Genomic DNA, 21,374 nt, shown 5'->3' with positions numbered 1-21,374 from the left:
AAGAGCTCCTTTAAAAAATAATAATAATTAATCTTCCTAAGAGCTCTGTAAATTGGCCCTTCTATCTCTACTACAGAAGTAATGGCCAAGCATGGGGCCTCCATTACCTAGAGAGTTGTTTTCTCTGCCTCTGATGTTCTAAAAGTCACAAATCCATCATGCAGTATTATAACTGGAAAGAGTGTTAATCTAGATTATGGACTTGGAGATACTAATTCCTCCCTATCAATAGCCATCCTTTACAAATTATGAAATTTTTGTTGTTGCTCACATCTTTTCTTTTTCTTACATTCAAATGCAAAGGACTACTGCCTCATTAACAAATACCAGTGGCCATTATATACCCTACCTTAAAAAAAATGGAAGGGATAAATCAGTGTTTGCATAAAACCATCTTTGTAGATTTCCACAATTTTCAATATTTGCTTTTCATGCAATTGTTAGATTATTTTGTTTTGTTTAAAAATAAATAGGTGCTAAAATACTCTACTCATCCTATTTCCATAAAATCATTTGAATTTTCTAATGAATCTCACTATGGCTTGTCATGAATGGGATAAAGTAAGTTTTTCCATAATGACAGTTTCTAACCCTATTTTTGTTCCCCCTTGGAGTGAGTTGACTTTTAAAGTAGAAAAGTCTGAGAACCCATTGTTTGTATACTTTCTACTCTTTGAAATCAAACTCCATTATAAACTACATTTTGTGTAATGTATCATTTCATATTATATTTGCCCTGTGTTGAAATAGCTGTTCTGTTATATTGTACAGTTTATAAAGACAGCTTACTGAGAATTGTGTCCATATGAAACTTCTTGAAAACTCTAAATCTTCTTATTCTTGAATGGCCTTGAGGGAAGAATATCAAAATACCCAGACTAGGCTTAAGGTATGCCAAGATTGTCCATTATTATTAGCCTGGTCCAAAATAGCCCAAGAGAATAGATTTGAGAAATTACCCCCTATAGAATGAACTCTTCCAGAAGTTATGCAGGGGACAGTAGTTAGCCAGTCTCTGCAAATAACGTGATATGTGGTTAGTAAAAAAAAAAAAAAAAAAAAAAAAAGATATTTTAAATCTTAGTAAATTGTTTTGTTTTTCTTTTAACAGGGGACAAATGCAAAACTACTGAATACAGCAAAATTAAAAACATGCTCTTGGATCTACAAAAGCAGAAGTATGTTATACCACAAAATGAGAATCCTTTTGAAGATGAAATACCCCTGAAGAAGACACTGGTGGATCAGATGTTCAAATATTTTGATGCTGATAGCAATGGACTTGTGAATATTAATGAACTGACTCAGGTAGGTGTTAGTCTTAATTTAGCTTAAGTAGATTAATAATAATGAAAGTAATTAAGCACTTACTAGGTGCCAAGAACTATTATAAGCACTGGGGTAGATGCAAGTTAATCAGGTTGGACACAGCCCCTCCCTGTCCCACTTTGGGAACAAACTCTTAATCCCCATTTTACAGGTGAGGTAACTGAGGCCCAGAGAAGTTAAGCGATTTTTGCAAGGTCACACAGCAGACATGTGGCAGAGCCGAGATTGAACGCAGGTCCTTCGGACTCTCAGGCCTGTGCTGTATTCACTAAGGCACATTGCTTCTCGTGATTATATTTTAGAAGGGATAAAGAGGGAGCTGGAGGATACATCTTTGGAACCCATAGGTCTTCGGGGTGGTCATGCAACTTTTCTTAAAATGAATTTACCTCCTTGAGCTGCTGTAAAAAGAGTTGCTCTATATTTTCTCAAGTGGTTAGCACAATTTTTCAACATTTTTAATGACAATGAAATTTAATTGAATTTTTAAAATAACTACATCTCAAAGTAAACTACATTTGTAATGTTAGACCTTAGGCTATGAAGTGATTTTCCTATTCATTGTGTCGTATTTTCAATGCATTAATCAGCTTTCTGTGGGTTGTTTACCTCCTTAAGGAAATGTATAACAGCTGTAACCTTTCAGTTGGAGAATATTAATTTTCTATTTTTGCTAAACTGTGTTAGGCACACCTAAATGAGAGTGGTTAAGCTAAAGGCAGGGCAGATGATTGTCTCAATCAACTGGTTGTCAAACAAATTAGAAGTTTACAGATGTCCAATCCAAATGATTAAGTTTAACTATATGTGACAGTCAATCTGTCACCAAATCCTGTCTGTCCCACCTTCACAATATCCTCTTCATCCAGCTGCTACCGCGTTAATACAATCACTCATCCTATCCCACCTAGATTACTGCATTACTGCACTCTTTCCCTGTTTCTCTCTCTCTCGCTCTCTCCTTGCTAACCTCCCCACCTCCTATCTCTCCCCACTCCAGTCCACACTTCACTCCGCTGCCTGGATCATCTTTCTACAAAAATATTCAGTCCATGTCACTCGTCTCCTTAAAATTCTCCAGTGATTGCCCAACCACCTCCGTATCAAACAACTACTCCTCACCATTGGCTTTAAAGTGTTTAGAGCAGTGCTTTGCACATAATAAGCACTTAATAAATGCCATTATTTAAAGCTGTCCATCACCTTGTCCTCTCCTACCTCGCCTCACTTCACTCTTCTACAACCAAGCCAGCACACTTTGCTCCTCTAGTGCTAACTTTCTCACTGGGCTTCGGATCTTTTCTGTATTGGTGCCAACCCATGGCCCACATCCTGCCCCTGGCCTGGAATGCCCTCCTTCCTCAAATCCAATAGCAATTACTCTACCCCTTTCCGTAGTCTTGTTGAATGCACATCTCCTCCAAGAGGCCTCCACAGACTAAGCCCCACTTTTCCTCATCTCCCACTCCCTTCTGTGTCACGCTGACTTGCTCCTCTTGCTCTTAATGCCCTCCTCCCAGCCCCACACCACTTAAGTATAAATCTGTAATTTTATGTATTTGTATTGCTATCCATCTCCTCCCACCCAGACTGTGAGTTTGTCTGGGCAGCGAATGTCACTGTCTACTATTGTTTTGTACTTTCCCAAGCACTTAGTACAGTGCTCTGCACACAGTAAGGGCTTAATAAATACAATTCAGTGATTCAATAATGGGTGACAGCTAATAGTCAATATTTTAAAATGATCTAAATATTATGAATTTGCTAGTTATTTTGCTCAAAAGTTTTCCTGTCTTCTCTGTTTTCTTTGTCTCTCTGAAAACCACCTTTTCCTCTACTGGCACTTTAATTTCTCTGAGCATAATTAACACGATTTAGTGTTGAGAAATGTAGGTCATCAAATAATCCTGCAGGGGATTTCTGAGTATTTTGGGATTAGGAGGAACTAGGCAGAAGGAGACAGATAGAAACCCACATCATTCACATCTGGAATAAACATAACACTCTTTCCCTCTGTCTCTCTCTGTCTCTCTCTCTCACACATTCTTTCTCTCTCAAACATTCTCACACATTCTCTCCCTCCCCCCACCCCCACATGGAGCAGATGGAAGAATAAGAAGAAAAGCTGCTGATTCCCTCAATTCCCATTGAGGGAATAGTCTGTATAGAACCCATATAAATGGATGACTATAAGAATCCTGGGGAGCCAACAGGATTTTTTTTTTTGGGGGGACACAGTTCAATCATATTTATTGAGTACTTACTATGCCCAGTAGCTTATTTTTCTTGCTGGTACTAAATCATAAGCTCGTTGAAGGCAGGGATTCTCTCTATTTACTCTATTGTACTCCCCCAAGCATTTAATACTGGATGGGTTTCAATGAAACTACTGACTGGGCAATTGTCAGCTGCCATGGGTGTAGCTGAAAGCTGGGATTTAGGCCTATGTGGCAAAGTTGGCTTTGGCGAGAATGCTATTAAGTGGCCTACCTTTCCACCTTGGGGTGGATCCAGTGAGACAACGACGCTGTTTAATGCTTGTATATTAGATGTAAGGAGAATTGGCAAGAGTAGGATCCCATGCAGTTACAATACGATGCCTGAGTGAAGTATATCAAAGCAGAAAGAACTGAACTGTTTTAGAGAAATAGTGTATAACGTCTTTGGGGGTAGGGATTGTGTCTATCAACACTATAGTACTGAACCAGTGAATCACTTTTTAAGTGCTTCCTGTGTGCAGAGCACCATACTGAGTGCTAAGGAGAACACAACACAACAGAGTTGATAGACACACTCTCTGCCCACAGTGAGCTTACAGTATAGATATACATTGATACAAATAAATTATGGATAGTCATTCATTCATTCATTTGTAATGAGTGCTTACTGTGTGCAGAGCACTGTACTAAGTGCTTGGAAAGTACAAGTTTGCAACGTATAGAGACGGTCCCTACCCAACAGCAGGCTCACAGTCTAGAAGGATATGTTCATAAGTACGTGGGACTGATGGGAGGGGGATAAAGGAAGCAAATCGAGATTGGGATGACAGAGAAAGTGGGAGAAAGGAAATGAGGGCTTAGCCAGGGAAGACCTCTTAGGGAGATGTGCCTTAAGACTTTGAAGGTGGGAAGATTAATTGTTTGTTGAATAGGAAGAGGGAAGGAGTTCCAGGTTAGAGGGAGAACATGGGTGAGAAGTTGGCGCTGAGAAAGATGAGATTGATGTACAGTAAGTAGGTTGGCATTAGAGGAGTTAAATGTGCAGGGTGGATTGTAGTAGGAGAGCGGTGAGGAAGGAGGGGGGAAAGGGTGCTTTTAAATGAATGGTGAAGTTTCTGTTTATACTTGTCCAAGAGCTTGGAACAGTGTCTGCACACAGTAACATAACATTGATCATGAAGCACAGCCTGAGAAACAGAGTTTGCAGACACGCAACACTAGTGTAGGTCAATCGGGCAAGGGTTGGCTTCCCTGGAGATGCGATTTCAGAAAGTTGGCATACTAAGAGACAGACTCTAGAACAGGGACAAGCCCTGAAAGTGGCCAATGAATGAGTTGTCAAGATATGATCTTTATAGGTTCACAGTGGGAGATGAAATGTCAGTCGTACTGCAATCTTTTTCAACAACAGCAACATGCGTGGATGGAATCTTAGCTTCAGGAGCATCATTGCCAAGTAAAGAAGACCGATTTTTATAAGTGTATATATATGAGGATGATAACCACTTACTTTGAAACTGTCCCCTGCCATTTTTCCACTGCTTCCATGATAGGAGGTACAAATTTATTCACTGAAGTGATGTTGTATTGCTGCAATTATTTTAAAGAGTTAATGCACAGACACAACCAAGGAGGAGCATAGACATGGTAGAATCAAACTATAAAGAAACCCTATAAATTATCAACAAATCAATCAGAGGCATTTATTGAGTTCTTAGTGTATATATAGTTATCTAAAAGACATCTTAACTTTACCTAAGAATAGTATTTTCAAGTAAAATTTCATCCTAACTCATAACAAACTGAAACATCTTCAGTCCTCATACCCCCATGAAATTAATTCTGCCCTCAGCTACAATATGAAATACATTAGATTTACAGTTGCAATTAAATAAAAGTGCATTTTGGCAGTAGAGAGGGAGAAATGCATTAGAAGCGAATTGGGCTCTTGTGTTAGAATAGAATCTATGTAATATATTATATTACATGTAAAACTCCTCTGCCTATGTTTCTCAATCCCAGGATAGCCAGCCAAGAATACTCCCACTCAAAACTAATATCCTAAAATTCTGAAGTCCTCCCAAATGTTAGGAAGCAGGTAACAATATGAAAGGGTTTCCCTGGACACCCTATAATCATAATAATAATGACTAATTTTAAATAGCCCCTCTATTCCCAAGTGCTTTCACATTTTTAGTTTAGAGTGATTCAAGTAACTTGTCTAAAGACACAAAGCAGGCCAATGGCAGAGATGGGATTAGAATCCCAGTTTTCCATCTCTCAGACCCAAGATCTTTCTATTACATCATTCTGCCTTGTTAACGGTAATTTACCCACTTACAGTTGAAATACTTTGAAGCTTGGACTTAGAGGAAGGGATAACTATAGAGAACCTGTTGGTATTCACCACAAATTATCCATGCACTACACAGCCACGTGGTTCCCTTAAATTGGGCTTTTGATCTTCCTTGTTTCTGAAATTAAAGAAGTTATTACCCACCATTGATAAAAGCATATTGAACACCACTGTATTTAGAGCACTCTACTAAGTACTTAGTGAAATGTGTTTTGGCAGTATGGAAGGAGAAATGCCATTAGAAGGGAATTGGGCTCTTGTGTTAGAGTATAATCTATGTAATATATTATATTACATATAAAACTTCTCTGCCTATGCTTCTCAATGTAGAATTAAAAGGCACTGTAATGGAATCTCAATTGAATACAAATAGAAAAGATGAAAGGGCATAACCTGACAATCACGGGAGTAAAAATAAAGATACAAAAACAATTATATAAAACAAAATTGCAATCAACCTGTCTGTAAAATGTGCACTGTTTTACTATTGTAGAAAATGCATACCCATGAAAGTGCTTTGGTATGCGAAAGGAGTGCTGATTGTCTAAGGTACATTGGTACATAGCATTGGATTTTGGATGTGCCTGGGCATTTACATAGCAGTAATCTATATTTCTGTCTGTCTTCACCTCTAGACTGTGAGCTCTTTGTAGTCAGGGAATGTGTCTAACAGAGTTGGTGTTACATTATATTCTCCAAAACAGTACAGTGCTCTGCAATCAATCAATCAATCAATCGTATTTATTGAGCGCTTACTATGTGCAGAGCACTGTACTAAGCACTTGGGAAGTACAAATTGGCATCACATAGAGACAGTCCCTACCCAACAGTGGGCTCACAGTCTAAAAGGGGGACACAGTACTGCACACAGTACTGCACACAGTAATACCTCAGTAAATATGATTGATTCCTATCTGATCATGCTCTACCCAGTTGAAAGAGTTGATTTCCTACTGCTTGCTAATGAGCAACATCCTACAGGAGGAATCAGATTCCTTTGATTTCTAATTCTTTTGAAGCATCTGCTAAGTATATGGTGCAGTCCTATGTGGGCAATTTGCATCATTAACATATGCATGCCTGTTCCAATTTACCAGATGAGGCAGAGGGAAGGAGTACCTGTCTTGGTGGCTATGAAGAGGTAAAAGCCTTGGGAGGATGATAACCACTTGATTTGAAACTGTCCCCTGCCATTTTCCAATGCTTCCATGATAGGAGGTACAAATTTATTCACTGAAGTGATGTTGTATTGCTGCAATTATTTTAAAGAGCTAATTCATTGACACAACCAAGGAGGAGCATACACATGGTAGAATCAAACTATAAGGAAGCCCTATAAATTATTAATAAATCAATCAGCAGCATTTACTGAGGTTTTACTGCATGCAGAACACTGCACCAAGCAGTTGTCGATGAAGAAATGTCAAATATATGAGCTTGTGAGGGTTGCTTATTGAGTCAGAAGAAAAATTCACCTAATATCACTGGAAAGAATATGAAGTGGTGTGGGTAGAAGAAGGGAGTATTTAAGAGTATTTAAGAATACTTAAATTATGCATTCCAATTGTCGAAAATGACATCTGCTGGTAAAGTTAGGTAAGGAGAGAGAGGTTTCGATGAGCAGATTGTTGGACTGTGTATATGAAAGCATTCATTCATTCAATCATTTATTGAGTGCTTACTCTGTGCAGAGCACTGTACTAAGCGCTTGGGAAGTACAAGTTGGCAACATATAGAGATGGTCCCTACCCAACAGCGGGCTCACAGTCTAGAAGGAGGAGACAGACAACAAAACAAAACATATTAACAAAATGAAATAAATAGAATAGTACATATGTACAAGTAAAATAGAGTAATACGTATGTACAAACATATATACAGGTGCTGTGGGGAGGAGAAGAAGATGGGGAGGAGAGGAAGGAGGGGGCAGAGTTCTTGGTGTTTCTTTCCTCCCTCTCCTCCCCCCCCACCTCAAGTGAAATATATGAATTTCAATCACTCATCTGTGACTGTGCAGAAAATATTCCATTCAGTTTCCATGATTTGTATTTAATAACTTTCTCCCTGTTTGACTTGGTGCACTTATATTTGTGGTCTGACTTAATTATATAGGTAGTTGTCCTTCTGTTGCTTATGGCTTTCATGTCTCTGAAGCAAGAGTCAATCATCAGCTTTTTAATAGAGCTTTCCCATGTGCTAGTTCCGTGAAGGTTTAGCATCATTTTGAGCTGTGATCCATTTATCAGCTCAAGTCCTTCAATATGGATAATAATAATAATATGGATAATATCAGTCTTATCTCACCTCCTTCTCCAGAGTCTACACAGTCCTTTGCACACAGTAAGTACTCAATAAATATGATTGAATGGTTTAAATCAATCAATGATATTTGCTGAGCACTTACTATGTGTAGGAAGGAAGGAAGCACTTGGGAGAGCACAATACCACAAAGTTGGCAGACATGTTCCTTGCCCATAATGAATTTACAGTCTAAACTATAAAATTTTCAGCCTAATGCCAAAGGGGCAGGGACAGGGAAGAGGAAGGGTGGAATGTTCTGTGGTCTCCACTCTTACCCCACCCACAGTGGCCTCTCTGTCCCCACTCCTCAAACTCAACTCATCCCGAAGCCCGTCTCTGTCTTCCTTGTGTGTGTTGTGGCCTCACAATACTTGGTGAACTGGTTATGTCAGTGCATTAACTTTTTAAGATAATCAAACAATATAATACAACATCCCTTTGGTGAATGGAATTGTAACTTCCAGTAATGTAAGACTCACAACAGCTGGAAGTGTGGTAGAAATAGAAAGTGTTATAATAGTGCATTGTTAGAACATGTACCCCACCCACAGTGGCCTCTCTGTCCCCCCTCCTCGAACTCAACTCATCCCGAAGCCCGCCTCTGTCTTCCTTGTGTGCGTTGTGGCCTCACAATACTTGGTTATATCAGTGCATTAACTTAAGATAATCAAACAATATAATGTAGCATCCCTTTGGTGAATGGAATTGTAACTTCCAGTAATGTAAGACTCGCTACAGCTGGAAGTGTGGTAGAAATAGAAAGTGTTATAATAGTGCATTGTTAGAACATGTTTTGTGCAAGTGTGTGTCTTCCAAAAGTGCATTATGGCATATCCATAGAGACATGAATTGCAGTAAGAATAATGGCCAATACAAAGCATGTTGAAAACTCGCATTATTGTTGCATTGACTGTAGCTCCATGAGCAGTGTCCAAGGGGGTTGAGGGAGTGAGTTGAGGACCCTTTTAAGTATGAGAGCAGTGGAATATTTTGCTTTAACATCCATCTAAATGTCTTTTCTGTGCCTACCAGGAAAATGATTGCATATGTTTCTGTCCAGATAATAGGATACTTGTAAACGCTAATTTAAAAAAAAATTCCTTATGAACTTCAAGGAATAGACACTTATCCGAAAGTTCAGGAACCAAAATAAATTAGGTTAGGTCTAGTGAAAATCAGGCAGAGTGCCTTTTGCAATGTGATGTGGTGTATTTTAGGAGCTGTTTGGGGATGATTCACTTTTCTTCCCAAAGGCAGTGAAGGGGATATGGATGGATGTTCACGGATAGAGGAAAATGAAAAATGCTTTTCAGTATCACCCACACAGCCGATAATTTCAAGGCTATGTTGCCAAATGCTTTACTGGAAACATTGACATAGGCAAACCGATTTGATATATATGTATCTGACCTATAAAAAATGACACCATATTCATTTATCTAAAATTATTAAGGGTCATCTATACCTATGTTAAGAAATTTAATCTCAATTAAGGTTCATGAAATGAAAAGTGGCTTTCCATCATTGAGAGTACAGGGTTGCTATTTCATTTGGGAGAGTTTGCATTTCATAATTTTCCCTTTCTATAACTGGGAAAAGAAAGATGTTACCATTTTAATGAAATGCTGGGCAACTTGCAAAGCAAGTATGGTGACACCTGTAGGGATTGAGGAGGGCAGAATTCTCAGAATCAGAGTTCCTATTTCAGTGAGGTGAAGCTAATTGAGTCGGGGATATTTAGGGCCACATTTGAAGACTGGATGTAATTATTTCTAGTGGCAGATTAAAAACAATCACTGTGGGTAATATAGAATGGGATTCCTTTAGGTTACAAGAGAACTTTGGAAATACAAGCAGAGGATGACTTCAGGTTGTCAGAGGGTTTGTCTTTATGTTATTTGAAGGCAAAAAAGTTGCATTGTATTACTTTAATTGATGGTGTTTTTGGAGGGAATGTGTTTTGGATTGTTGTTTTTGAGAAGCAGCGTTGCTCAGTGGAAAGAGCACGGGCTTGGGAGCCAGAGGTCATGAGTTCTAATCCCGACTCTGCCACTTGTCAGCTGTGTGACTTTGAGCAAGTCACTTAACTTCTCTGTGCCTCAGTTACCTCATCTGTAAAATGGGGATGAAGACTGTAAGCCCCACGTGGGACAACCTGATCACCTTGTATCTCCTCCTCAGTGCTTAGAACAGTGCCTTGCACATAGTTAGCACTTAACAAATGCCATCATCATCATCATCATCATTTTAGAGAAGAGAAATGAGTGAAAGAGGATTTAGAGTAACGCTTTCATTCAAGCATACGTATTGAGTGCTTACTGTGTGCACAGCACTGTGCTGTTTGGAAAGAACAGTTCGGCAATAGAGAGAGACAATCCTTGCCCACACCGGGTTTGCCATCTAGGGAGGGGGACAGACATCAAAACAAGTGAACAGGCATTAATATAAATAAATAGAATTATGCACATATATACACAAGTGCTGTGGAGTGGGGAGAGGGGGAAGAATCAAGGGAGCGAGTTGGGGCGATGCGGAGGCAAGGGGGAGCTGAGAAAAAGGGGGACTTAGTCTGGGAAGGCCTCTGGAGGAGGTGAGCTTTCAGTTGGGCTTTGAAGGAAGGTGGGGGGAAATTTGATAATTTAGTGGATATGAGGGTGGAGGGCATTCCATGCCATAGGTAGGACGTGGGACAGGTGAAAACAAGGCACAGTGAGAAGGTTAGAACCAGAGGAGCGGAGTGTGGGGGCTGGGATGTAGAAGGAGAGAAGGGAGGTGAGGTAGGAGAGTCCAAGGTGATGGAGAGCTCTGAAGCTTGTCTATCCCTGGTTTGAGTCAAGGCTTTGAAAGACTGATTTTCTTCATAAGTAATGGCCAAAAAAAGGTTGCAATGTAAATCACCTGCTGAAAGATCCAGGTAGCAAACTGATGGGGAAGGTGGGAATTATATTAGGATTTGGAATGGCATGCCTCTCTTAATGAACATTTTCTTCAGTTCAGAAAAATGCAAGTTGTCTTGAACATAGGTCTTCCAAATATCACCCTGCGTCAAGAAGATAACACATTTCAACTCTTTCTGTTTCCAAGAGTGGAACTCATTAGGAACACTGAATTTTCTAATTGTATAATAATTCAGAGGTGAGTGGTTATTACGGTGAATTGAAAATTAATAACCTCAATCATTGGTTAATTAAGATGGATGAATTTGAAACACCAGTTTTTAAAGTGAAATATAATTATTCTATATTTAAAATTACAAGGAAATGCAGTGTATATAGTGCTTAAAAGAATCAATGCAGGGGATGCTGATTGTAGTTATTTTTAACACCTGAAAAGGAACCTACTGTCCATTGGTAGAATAGTGTAGAATTTTGTCAATCATCTAGTATTTTGATACAAGTATACGGTTTAATTTCACATTCTTATTGAAGCGTCATGGTCTAGAGGATGCACAGAGCTATTTCATGGATGATATTTGTACCTAGTTTTAAATTTTAATCAGAAGAAAGTGATATCTGTTGTAGTTCTAAGGAATAGTGACTTTGGAGATAATTGTAGAGCTAGAGTCAACTAGTTTTTGGAGTAGACTTTTAATTCCTCGGAGTTTTTATTGCATGTCTACTGGGTACAGTGTGTTACACAGACAGGGATTGTGTCTAACTCTATATACTCTCCCAAACACTTAGTACATTATTAGACAAAGGTCTTACCCAACAAATTCTATTGACTGATTGATTGATGTACTTGAGAGTATACCAGAAGCAAAAAAACATGGTTTCTGATCTTAAGTTTTTAATCACATCTATATTTTTCCAGACAATACACTGATCTTTCAAGCTCACTTAATAATGCACTGAACATGCTTTGGCTTCCCTGAATGGCACTAATTGCTTCTCTAGCAACCAAGATTACTGAGTTTATAAAGGAGAAGCACTTTACCATACAAATGTGTATGGGAATTTGTCATGTCATCTGTTCACCTTATTTTGTGGGTATATGTTTGTATGTTTAGATAACTTCAATTACCTGTCACCTGATAAAATCTCATAAAAGAACTGTAACTCAAGTATCCAAATTTATTTGAAGGGCTGTCACTGAATAATTTCAAGATTAGAGATGCATTTAATATCCCCTTCATTACAGTCTCGTTTTTCTTCCTGCTGTAGAAAACTTCTACATGGATATCCCAGGCATACGTCAGGTTCAACACAGCTAAAAATAATCTTATCTTCACCCTCAAATCCTCCCCTCCATCTAACGTTACTATGACAGTTATCGCTCAAGTCTGTAACGTTGACATTATCCAAACCCCCCATATTGATTTGGTTGCCAAATCCTGTCACCTTTGTCTTGACAGCATTTCCCGAATTTTTCCTTTCCTTTCCATCCAATGGCTATCACGTTGGAACCAGGCACTTGGTATATCCCAGCTTTATTACTCCAACAGCCTCCTAATAATAATAATGATTCTGGTATTTGTTAAAGCTATATGCCAGGCGCTGTTCTAAACACCGGGGTAGATATGAGGTACGTTGGATGCAGTCCATGTCCCACATAAGGCTCATAGTCTTAATCCCCATTTTGCATATGTAGTAACTGAGGCACAGAGAAGCGAAGTGACTTCCCCTAGGTCACACAGCAGAAAAATGGTGGAGCCAGGACTAGGACTCAAGTCCTTCTCACTTCTAGGGCCCACTAGACCATTTTCATTACATACATTGCACAAAATACTGTTGCAGAATTAAGGAATGCTCTTTTTGTGGTATTTAAGTGCTTACTATATGTCAAGCACTGCTCTAAGGCCCATGCTTTATCCACTAGGTCACTGCTTCACTGTTCTGTGTACCTATCTATTATTTACTTTAATGTCACTGCCTCAATCTAAATGTAATCTCTTTATGGGCAGGGAACATGCCTACCAACTCTTCTGTATCATATTCTCCTATGTACTTAGTACTTCACACAGTAAATAGTGCCATTTGTTGATTTTTCGGGGGAATGAGAACAAGATCAGAAGAAATTCTTAATGTGAACAATATAGTTTTAAAGATCGTTTTAATTTTCATACAACATTGAATTTGAATAAAATTTCCAATGTGATCATTTAATTTTACTTAATTAAAAACAATGCCGGGAAAAGTGAAAGGGGTTATAAAGTGATGTTGAGCAGTTTTCAATTTTTTACCAAACCACTTCAGTAGCAAAAGATTTCCCCTGCTGTGATTATGCAAAACAATTTTGTAATAGCAATTCAATTGTTCATTCATTTAAATCTATATAGCATGCCCATAAATGGAAGGAGGAGTGTACCTATCTATTATTTATTTTAATGTCACTGCCCCAATCTAAATGTAATCTCTTTATGGGCAGGGATCATGTCTACGAACTCTTCTGTATCATATTCTCCCATGCGCTTAGCAATTCACACAGTAAAGAATGCCATTTGTTGATTTTTTGGGGGGAATGAGAACAAGATCAGAAGAAATTCTTAATGTGAACAATATCGTTTTAAAGATCATTTTAATTTTCATACAACATTGAATTTGAATAAAATTTCCAATGTGACCCCTTCTGATACCCTTAAAACAATCACCACTTTATTATGAATTTAAAACTGCCATTTTCTCCTGTTAGCCAAACATCTTGCCAACTTCTTTAAAGACAAGCTGAAGATTATCACTTCCCAGATTCCCCCTTCCCCTTGATGTCATCACAAATATAATTAACTGACCACGTTGACAACATAATGTGTGGTTGAATACATTTGATGGTATGTATCAGTGTCCCCGCTATGTAGGGCACTGCGTTAAGCACTTGGAATGATATAGTATATGAACACTGTCTCTGCTGTCACAGAACTTAGTCTAGGGGAATTGTGAACCTAAAACTCACTCATGTCTACTAACTCTATAGAATTGCACTCTCCCAAGCACATAGTACACTGCTCTGCATGCAATATTCAGTATATGTGGTTGATTGATGTGACCAGTATTTTTCCCGATATATAAGGATGGGATAAACCATGGCCAAATTCTCTCCAGAAATTATTCTCCAGCATGTCACCTAGCTAAGCTGGGCTTTCTCTTCTCTCTATTTCCTTTCCTTCTGAATTCTGCCCAAATTGACATTCTACCTATTGTGCTTATCCATTTCTCACCCTTACAGCTTCCTTCTATCCACTCCCCCTTCCATTTATGGGCATGCTGTATTGATTTATATGAATTGACAATTGAATTGCTATTACAAAATTGTTTTGCATAATCACATCAGGGGAAATATTTTGCTGCTGAAATGGTTTAGTAAAAAATTGAAAACTGCTCAACACCACTTTATAACCCCCTTCACTTTTCCCGCTATTGTTTTCAATTAAGTAAATAAAATACCAGAGTGGTCCACTTTTCTGTTCCTAGACTAGTGGGGCAGTGTGTCTATTCCCTTGCCTTGCATTTCATCAGATAGAAAAGTCATCTCAAATCTCGTTTATAAAAACTGCTTAGCCTGTGAAATCAGTTTCATGGTGACTATGATGTCACTATATGTAAAAGTATTGTGTTTTCCCCCTTCTAGTAGTTATACCTGGAAATCTCTGCCTCTGCTTCTCAAACTCCACTGCCACTCTTTAAACTTTCTGTTCTTCTAAATCTACCCGTGCAGTTTTTAAAATTGTCCCTCCAGTTCTCCACACTTCTCATGCATCCAGGCAAATGTGTCTTCCCATTCCTGTAGTCCTGCTGGGACTCCCTCTCCCCTTCCCTGCTGAGCATTGCTTTTTGCATTATTTTTTGACTTGCTTCATGGCCGGGCTGTATCTTTCCCTGTTTAAAGCCCCCAAGACCAAGTTCAGATGTGGGGGGCCAGGCCAAGTTCAGAAGTGGGGGACTAGGCCATGGTAGGGTGAGGAAAAGGGAATCAATCAATCGTATTTATTGAGTGCTTACTGTGTGCAGAGCACTGTACTAAGCGCTTGGGAAGTACAAGTTGGCAACATATAGAGACAGTCCCTACCCAACAGTGGACTCACTGTCTAAAACTGACTGAAGAAACTGACTTTCACCTCAGAAACCTCCTCCTATGCTGGGCCAAGCACAGAAGCTCAAACAGGGAAAGAAACTCTGCCCGGCAAAGAAGCAGGTAAAAAATATTCAAAATGTAGCACTAGGTAGGGAAAAAAGACTGTGGGAATGTGGGATGAATTGGAAGGCACGTGTGTGTAGGAGTAAACAGGAAAATAATTTTAAAAGTTGCAATAGAAGAGGGGGAAAGTTTCAAGTGGTGAGAGAGATTGTACGGATCCCAGTGGTGGGAGGGTTAGCTAAGTTTAACATACGTCTTTTACTTCTGATGAAGTAAGAATCAGTTGCCCTATGTGGAGCCCCTTTGTGATTGGCTTTTCGGCTGTGTTTATCTGGCATCTAATTAATGTGGGCTTTCTTTTTTCCCCTTACCTCTACCATTAGCAGAAGTGACTTTGTGAAATTCATCTCAAATTTGATCATTTCATAACTGAAAAGACTTCCTTGAAATCCCTCTATTTGGGGACAACTATCTTTAGATAGCAAATATAGCAGAGTGGATTTTGCCGACTAATGGGAAGATGATCTCAGAAACAATGAACTATTTTTTTTTTCCAGGAAAGGAAGAACAGCACAATCAACTTACATTTAGGTGCTTCTTTGAAAAGTTTACTCTCAAACGTTCTCACAGTCCTCATTCCATGCAGCAAAGATAAACACACATCCAGGCGAGAAACAATATTAGCTGGTAAAATTGGTCTTCTCCCAAACCTCTCTACGCAGAGGTCCTGATAAGATTCTGAAGTTTGGTATGTTTTTGAATTCAGCGAGAAATAAGTTTAAGATTATGTTGTGCGCTGAACTAAATCTTAGAGAGGCTCTACAATGCAATCAAATGGAAGGATGCATGTTTCTGTGTGAATAGCGAATGCATTAATGCTGTGAGACTGGACACAATTCCTTTCAACTAGTGAAACAGCAAATTGTACTCATTTGAAAGAGTCTGGATTCAGTGGAGCCTGTGGATTTTAAATAACCTGACTGAATTGTGTTCTTTCTAAATAAAAAAAAATCAGTCAATTCACATGCATACATTATTTTGCATTTCTTCTACTTTTCTTTGCCCATATTCCTACTGTGTTACGGGTGCTGAGATATTTTAAATGAAATGATTGCAGCTCTCATTATTATGGTTCATGTTGAAGACAAACCTATTTTCTTACTCCACTCCCTTTGCACAACCCCTAAGCATTTAGGCACTCACTCCATCCCCACCCATAAAGCCCTAACGTTTATACCCTTACACTTGGTTTCTTTCTCCTACCAGTAATTGATCTGAATGTTTTGCTTCCCCACTCTATTCAAACCTCCTTGGTAGGGATCATTTCTACTTACTCTACTGTACTCTAACATATGCTCAGAGCCCCCTCCTTCCTCTCCCCCTCCTCCCCATCTCCCTGTCTTACCTCCTTCCCCTCCCCACAGCACCTGTATATATGTATATATGTTTGTACGTATTTATTACTCCATGTATTTTACTTGTACATATTTATTCTATTTATTTTATTTTGTTAATATGTTTTGTTTTGTTGTCTGTCTCCCCCGTCTAGACTGTGAGCCCTCTGTTGGGTAGGGCCCGTCTCTATATGTTGCCAACTTGTACTTCCCAAACGCTTAGTAAAGTGCTCTGCACACAGTAAGTGCTCAATAAATACGATTGAATGAGTGAATGAATGAATACAGTGAGAGCACTGTATTCATTCATTCACTCATTCAATCTACACAGAGTAAGTGCACAATAAATGCTATTGATTAGTTGATTAACAGAGCTGTTACAGAGCCACTGTTTACATTGTTGTGTACATTGTGTATAGCTTTAATCAGTTCAACCCTCTCAACTTATAGGCATGATTTTCTTTTCTCCTTGGGAAGGCAGTATTATACCTTGTTGCAAATAATAATAATAATTGCAGTGTTTGTTAAGCACCTACTATGTGCCAAGCGCTGTACTAAGTGTTGGGGCGCAGTTTTGTGATGATATCAGGTATCACGATCTACGTTTGAAGGAGAATGGGTACTGAATCCCCAATTTGCAGATGAGGAAACTGAGGCACAGAGAAGTTAGTGACTTGCCAAGGTAGCATAACAGACAAGTGGCAGAGTCCGAATTAGAACTCAGTTCCTTTGCTTCCCAAGTTCATGTCTTTCCACTAGGCAACCCTGCTTCTCATGCTGAGAATTAACACCTTGTTTTGCTTAGCAAATATTGTGGCTTCCATAGTTTTTCTGTTAATCCTAGAAAAAGTCTTGAGGAGATTGAAAGGGTTCAGTTGACTTCAATATCCTGCCCTTATAGTGTATAGCTAGCACACTTCATGCCACCCAGGAGGGAAATGCACGCAATGAACATTAAAAACAAGGTTTTTGCATGCCTTTGCTAAGGCACATTCCAGTCATCTGTGTATTGATGACCGCAGTAAGAAAAAACATTGAAAATAGTTTGCTCTTTTGTGGGGATTTAGATAATTTTTTCAATAAACTTAGAGCTTTACTGAATTTCCAGCAGGGGGCAAGGCTGCTTGCAGGAATTAAAAAAAAAATTGCAAAGATGAATGGAAACATAGGAAATGTCATGCATAGGAAGTAATTTAATTGAAATAAAGTCACAATAAATTGCCTCTTGGAAACAACTTCCACATAATCCCAACAATGACCTAACCATATCTCTTGACAAACGGTGTACTAATCAATATGATAGTTAAATGTTTATGTTTTCCTTTCACCACAAATTGGAGACGTGTGAAATATCTTCAATAAGATTTTATTTCTTTAATTGAATACACAGACCAAATAGATGCATTATAAGCATATTTATGGATGTTAAACCATATTATTTCAAAATTAAGAAAGTATAGCCTCTGCTATGCCACAATTTGCATATTACTATCTGAGAAATCCTGTGTATGAATAGATTTTTGAAACCATTTCTTCAGTGATGAAAGCCATTAATGAGATTTCCGAAGCTGTTTAATGGTGTGAGAAATCGTCACACGCTTGTAATGCATAAATCATTTATATGAAAATATTTAAGCTTAGGAATTATACGTCTATTCATTCTTTAGTACACATTTTCATTATCATGTTTGGAACATATTGTTGCTAACCCACATTTTTCTCTCTCAATTTTCTGTGAGTTTATTTTGGAAAATGAAGCACCATCATGAAAATAAGTTAATGGAAAGAAAAAAATATGGGAGATGAATCACTATAAGTGATTTTTTTTCCCCCCTAAACAAGAGTTTGGAATTGGTGAAATTTACAATACTTGTTCTTGGGAATACAAGGTAGTTTTGAGATTAATTTTGCTACACTGTTTTAATATTGCAAAGATCCACAAACATGGTCTACTTCTAAATGTAGTGAAATGATAATTACTGAAAAATTAACCGCCTGAATTTCACCTGGGTTTTTTTTTTAATAACAGCACTGAGGTTGTTGGGAGCAGATATAAATTAATTTTACAGGCAATCAAGTTCGGCAAACAGGATTATTGTTTCAGACTCCTACTAATATCTGGCTAAACTCTCTCCCCATCTTCCCCACTCATCAAAACATAAGCTAGTCCCTGAATCATTTAAAAACTTTGGAATTCTATCTATTTTGTTAATATGGTGCTTCTAGATTTATTTCTACTTGTTCTGATGACTTGACACCTGTCCACATGTTTTGTTTTATTATCCGTCTTCCCCTTCTAGACTGTGAGCCCGTTGTTGGATAGGGACCATCTCTATATGTTGCCAACTGGTACTTACCAAGCGCTTAGTCCAGTGCTCTGCACACAGTAAGTGCTCAATAAATACAATTGTATGAATGAATGAAAGGAAATCTTTATTAACATTCTTATCTGGTATACTTCTGCTTTGCTCTTCTAAATAAAGTGTCAGACATGAATTAATGCCATTTTCAAAATGTCTACAGTAAGGTGTTGTGAGCAGGGAAGTATCTACAAACTGTGTGATATTGTACTCTACCACGCGCTGGTGACGTGGGTGACACGTGCTGGTTATGGATGCATTTCTTGGGTAGTACACCAATATCCACACAAATAAAACACCAAGAGTGCCTTGCTTAAGGGATTTGATCCATGTAGCTGAATTAGCAAGCTTGACCTTTCAATTTACAAGAGTAAGGGGGATTTTAGAGTTATGCAGAGGGATCTTTTTCTCTGGTAGTGTTATAGTACTATTGATATTAACTATTGAAGAAATAAAATAATGTTTCATTCCATGAAGGCACCTCATTTAAAAAAGAAGGAACATGCCTCTTGCTTTAGGTGACTAATAATTATGACCATTAATCTGCTTTCCTAATTTTCATGGCCCAAAAGGTGATATTAAGCATTCCCAAAAGCTTGACACCTACCAGAACAACTCTGGTAAGTAACCTTTGTCATCAGCCACACATGAAAATGAACATTATCTACATACCCACAGAAAGGGCTGGTTAATGCCTTACTACCCTTTATTTCCCCCTGTGTGTTTTTTTTCCAGCCCTGAGTACCATGCTTTGCACAAAATAAGCAGTTATTAAATGTCTTTACCATTACCTCCATTGTATATTTTATTTCTTCGATAGTCATTATGGGCAGAGAATGTGACTTCTAATTCTGTTGTATTATAATCTTCCATGTGCTTAGTACAGTACATAGCACTTCATTTACTCATTCATTCAATCATACTTATTAAGGGCTTACTGTGAGCTAAGCACTGTACTAAGCACTTGGGAGAGTACAATATAATGACCAACAGACATTCCCCTGCCCATACAGAGCTCAATGATTGATTGATATCGGTTGGGAGCTTCATCTCCTCAAATAAATACACAATTCAAGTGACTAAATGTTATGTTTGGGGATAATATCCTTAGCAGCTCTCCTCACTGCCACTGGAGGAGGGACTGCCGTAAGTGTTTCAGGAAAGATTGGTAATTTGAGAACAGCACAATGATACTGTTACCATTCACAGTTGTTTGGATCTCCTTGGGACCCGAGCTCAAAATTTCAGACAAATTAGGAATAAATCTTTTCTGACTGGAAAATCCACAAACTGACCCAGAAAAGGCCAGCAGTAACTTGAATGGCTGGACTTACTGCTGCTGGCTACTGCTGCTTCTATCTGGGAGTTGGCCATTTTCGGGGCCATACTGGCACTTGTGCTAAATGGTGACATAGACTTAATTCTCTACTCTTTCCATTCTATTCATTCGTCTCATCTTTCTTCCTCTGATAGTCCTGTCTTTCTTCCTCTATCCTTCCTCATTCTCCTTTCTGTTCCATCTGTCTGTCCAGCCTTTTACCTTCCCTGTTATTTTTGGCAATGCACCCCACCCTGGACCATCAGAAATCCGGTTACCTTTAATCAATTGGGCAAGTGCCTCTGTGCCTCAGTTACCTCATCTGTAAAATGGGAATTGAGACACTGAACTCCATGTGAGATATGGACTGTTTCCAACCTGAGAAGCAGCGTGGCTCAGTGGAAAGAGCCCGGGCTTTGGAGTCGGAGGTCATGGGTTCAAGCCCCAAATCCACCAAGTGTCAGCTGTGTGACTTGGGGCAAGTCACTTCACTTCTCTGTGCCTGTTACCTCATCTGTAAAATGGGGATTAAAACTGTGAGCCCCCCCATGGGACAACCTGATGACCTTGTAACATCCCCAGCGCTTAGAACAGTGCTTTGCACATAGTAAGCGCTTAATAAATGCCATTATTATTATTGTTATTATTATTATTGTTATTACCCCTTTGGTTAGTACGGTGCTGGCACATACTGAGTGCTTAACGAATATCATAAATAATAATGATAGTATTTGTTAAGCAATTACTACGTGCCAAACACTGTTCTAAGCACTGGGGTAGATACAAGGTAAGCAGGTTGTCCCACATGGGGCTCACACTCTTAATCCCGATTTTACAGATGAGGTAACTGAGGCACAGAAACGTTAACTGGCTTGCCCAAGGTCACACCTCAGACAAGTGGCGGAGCTGAGATTAGAACCCATGTCTTTGGACTCCTAAACCCGGGCTCTTTCCAGTAAGCCAAGCTGCTTCTCAAAGTCCAATCAGCCTGGAAAATCTAGGCTGCAATTTCTGGCAGCTCCTCAC

The 21,374-nt window shown here is 38.8% G+C and overlaps 1 protein-coding gene across 3 annotated transcripts in view; it reads left to right on the top strand.

Moving 5' to 3' along the window:
- FSTL5 (follistatin like 5) overlaps positions 1-21,374 on the top strand; it is a 580,307-nt gene that overhangs the window by 288,343 nt on the left and 270,590 nt on the right. For all 3 annotated transcript variants that reach the window (XM_038755340.1, XM_038755338.1, XM_038755339.1), the window contains exon 5: positions 1,112-1,308. In XM_038755340.1, the coding sequence (XP_038611268.1) occupies positions 1,112-1,308 (197 nt within the window). The remainder of the gene's footprint in view (positions 1-1,111; positions 1,309-21,374) is intronic.

This window comes from Tachyglossus aculeatus, chromosome 12 (genome assembly GCF_015852505.1).
Source record: "Tachyglossus aculeatus isolate mTacAcu1 chromosome 12, mTacAcu1.pri, whole genome shotgun sequence".
Classification (NCBI taxonomy): domain Eukaryota; kingdom Metazoa; phylum Chordata; class Mammalia; order Monotremata; family Tachyglossidae; genus Tachyglossus; species Tachyglossus aculeatus.
Note: the sequence above shows the minus strand (reverse complement) of the source record. Positions and strands in the feature narration are given on the sequence as shown.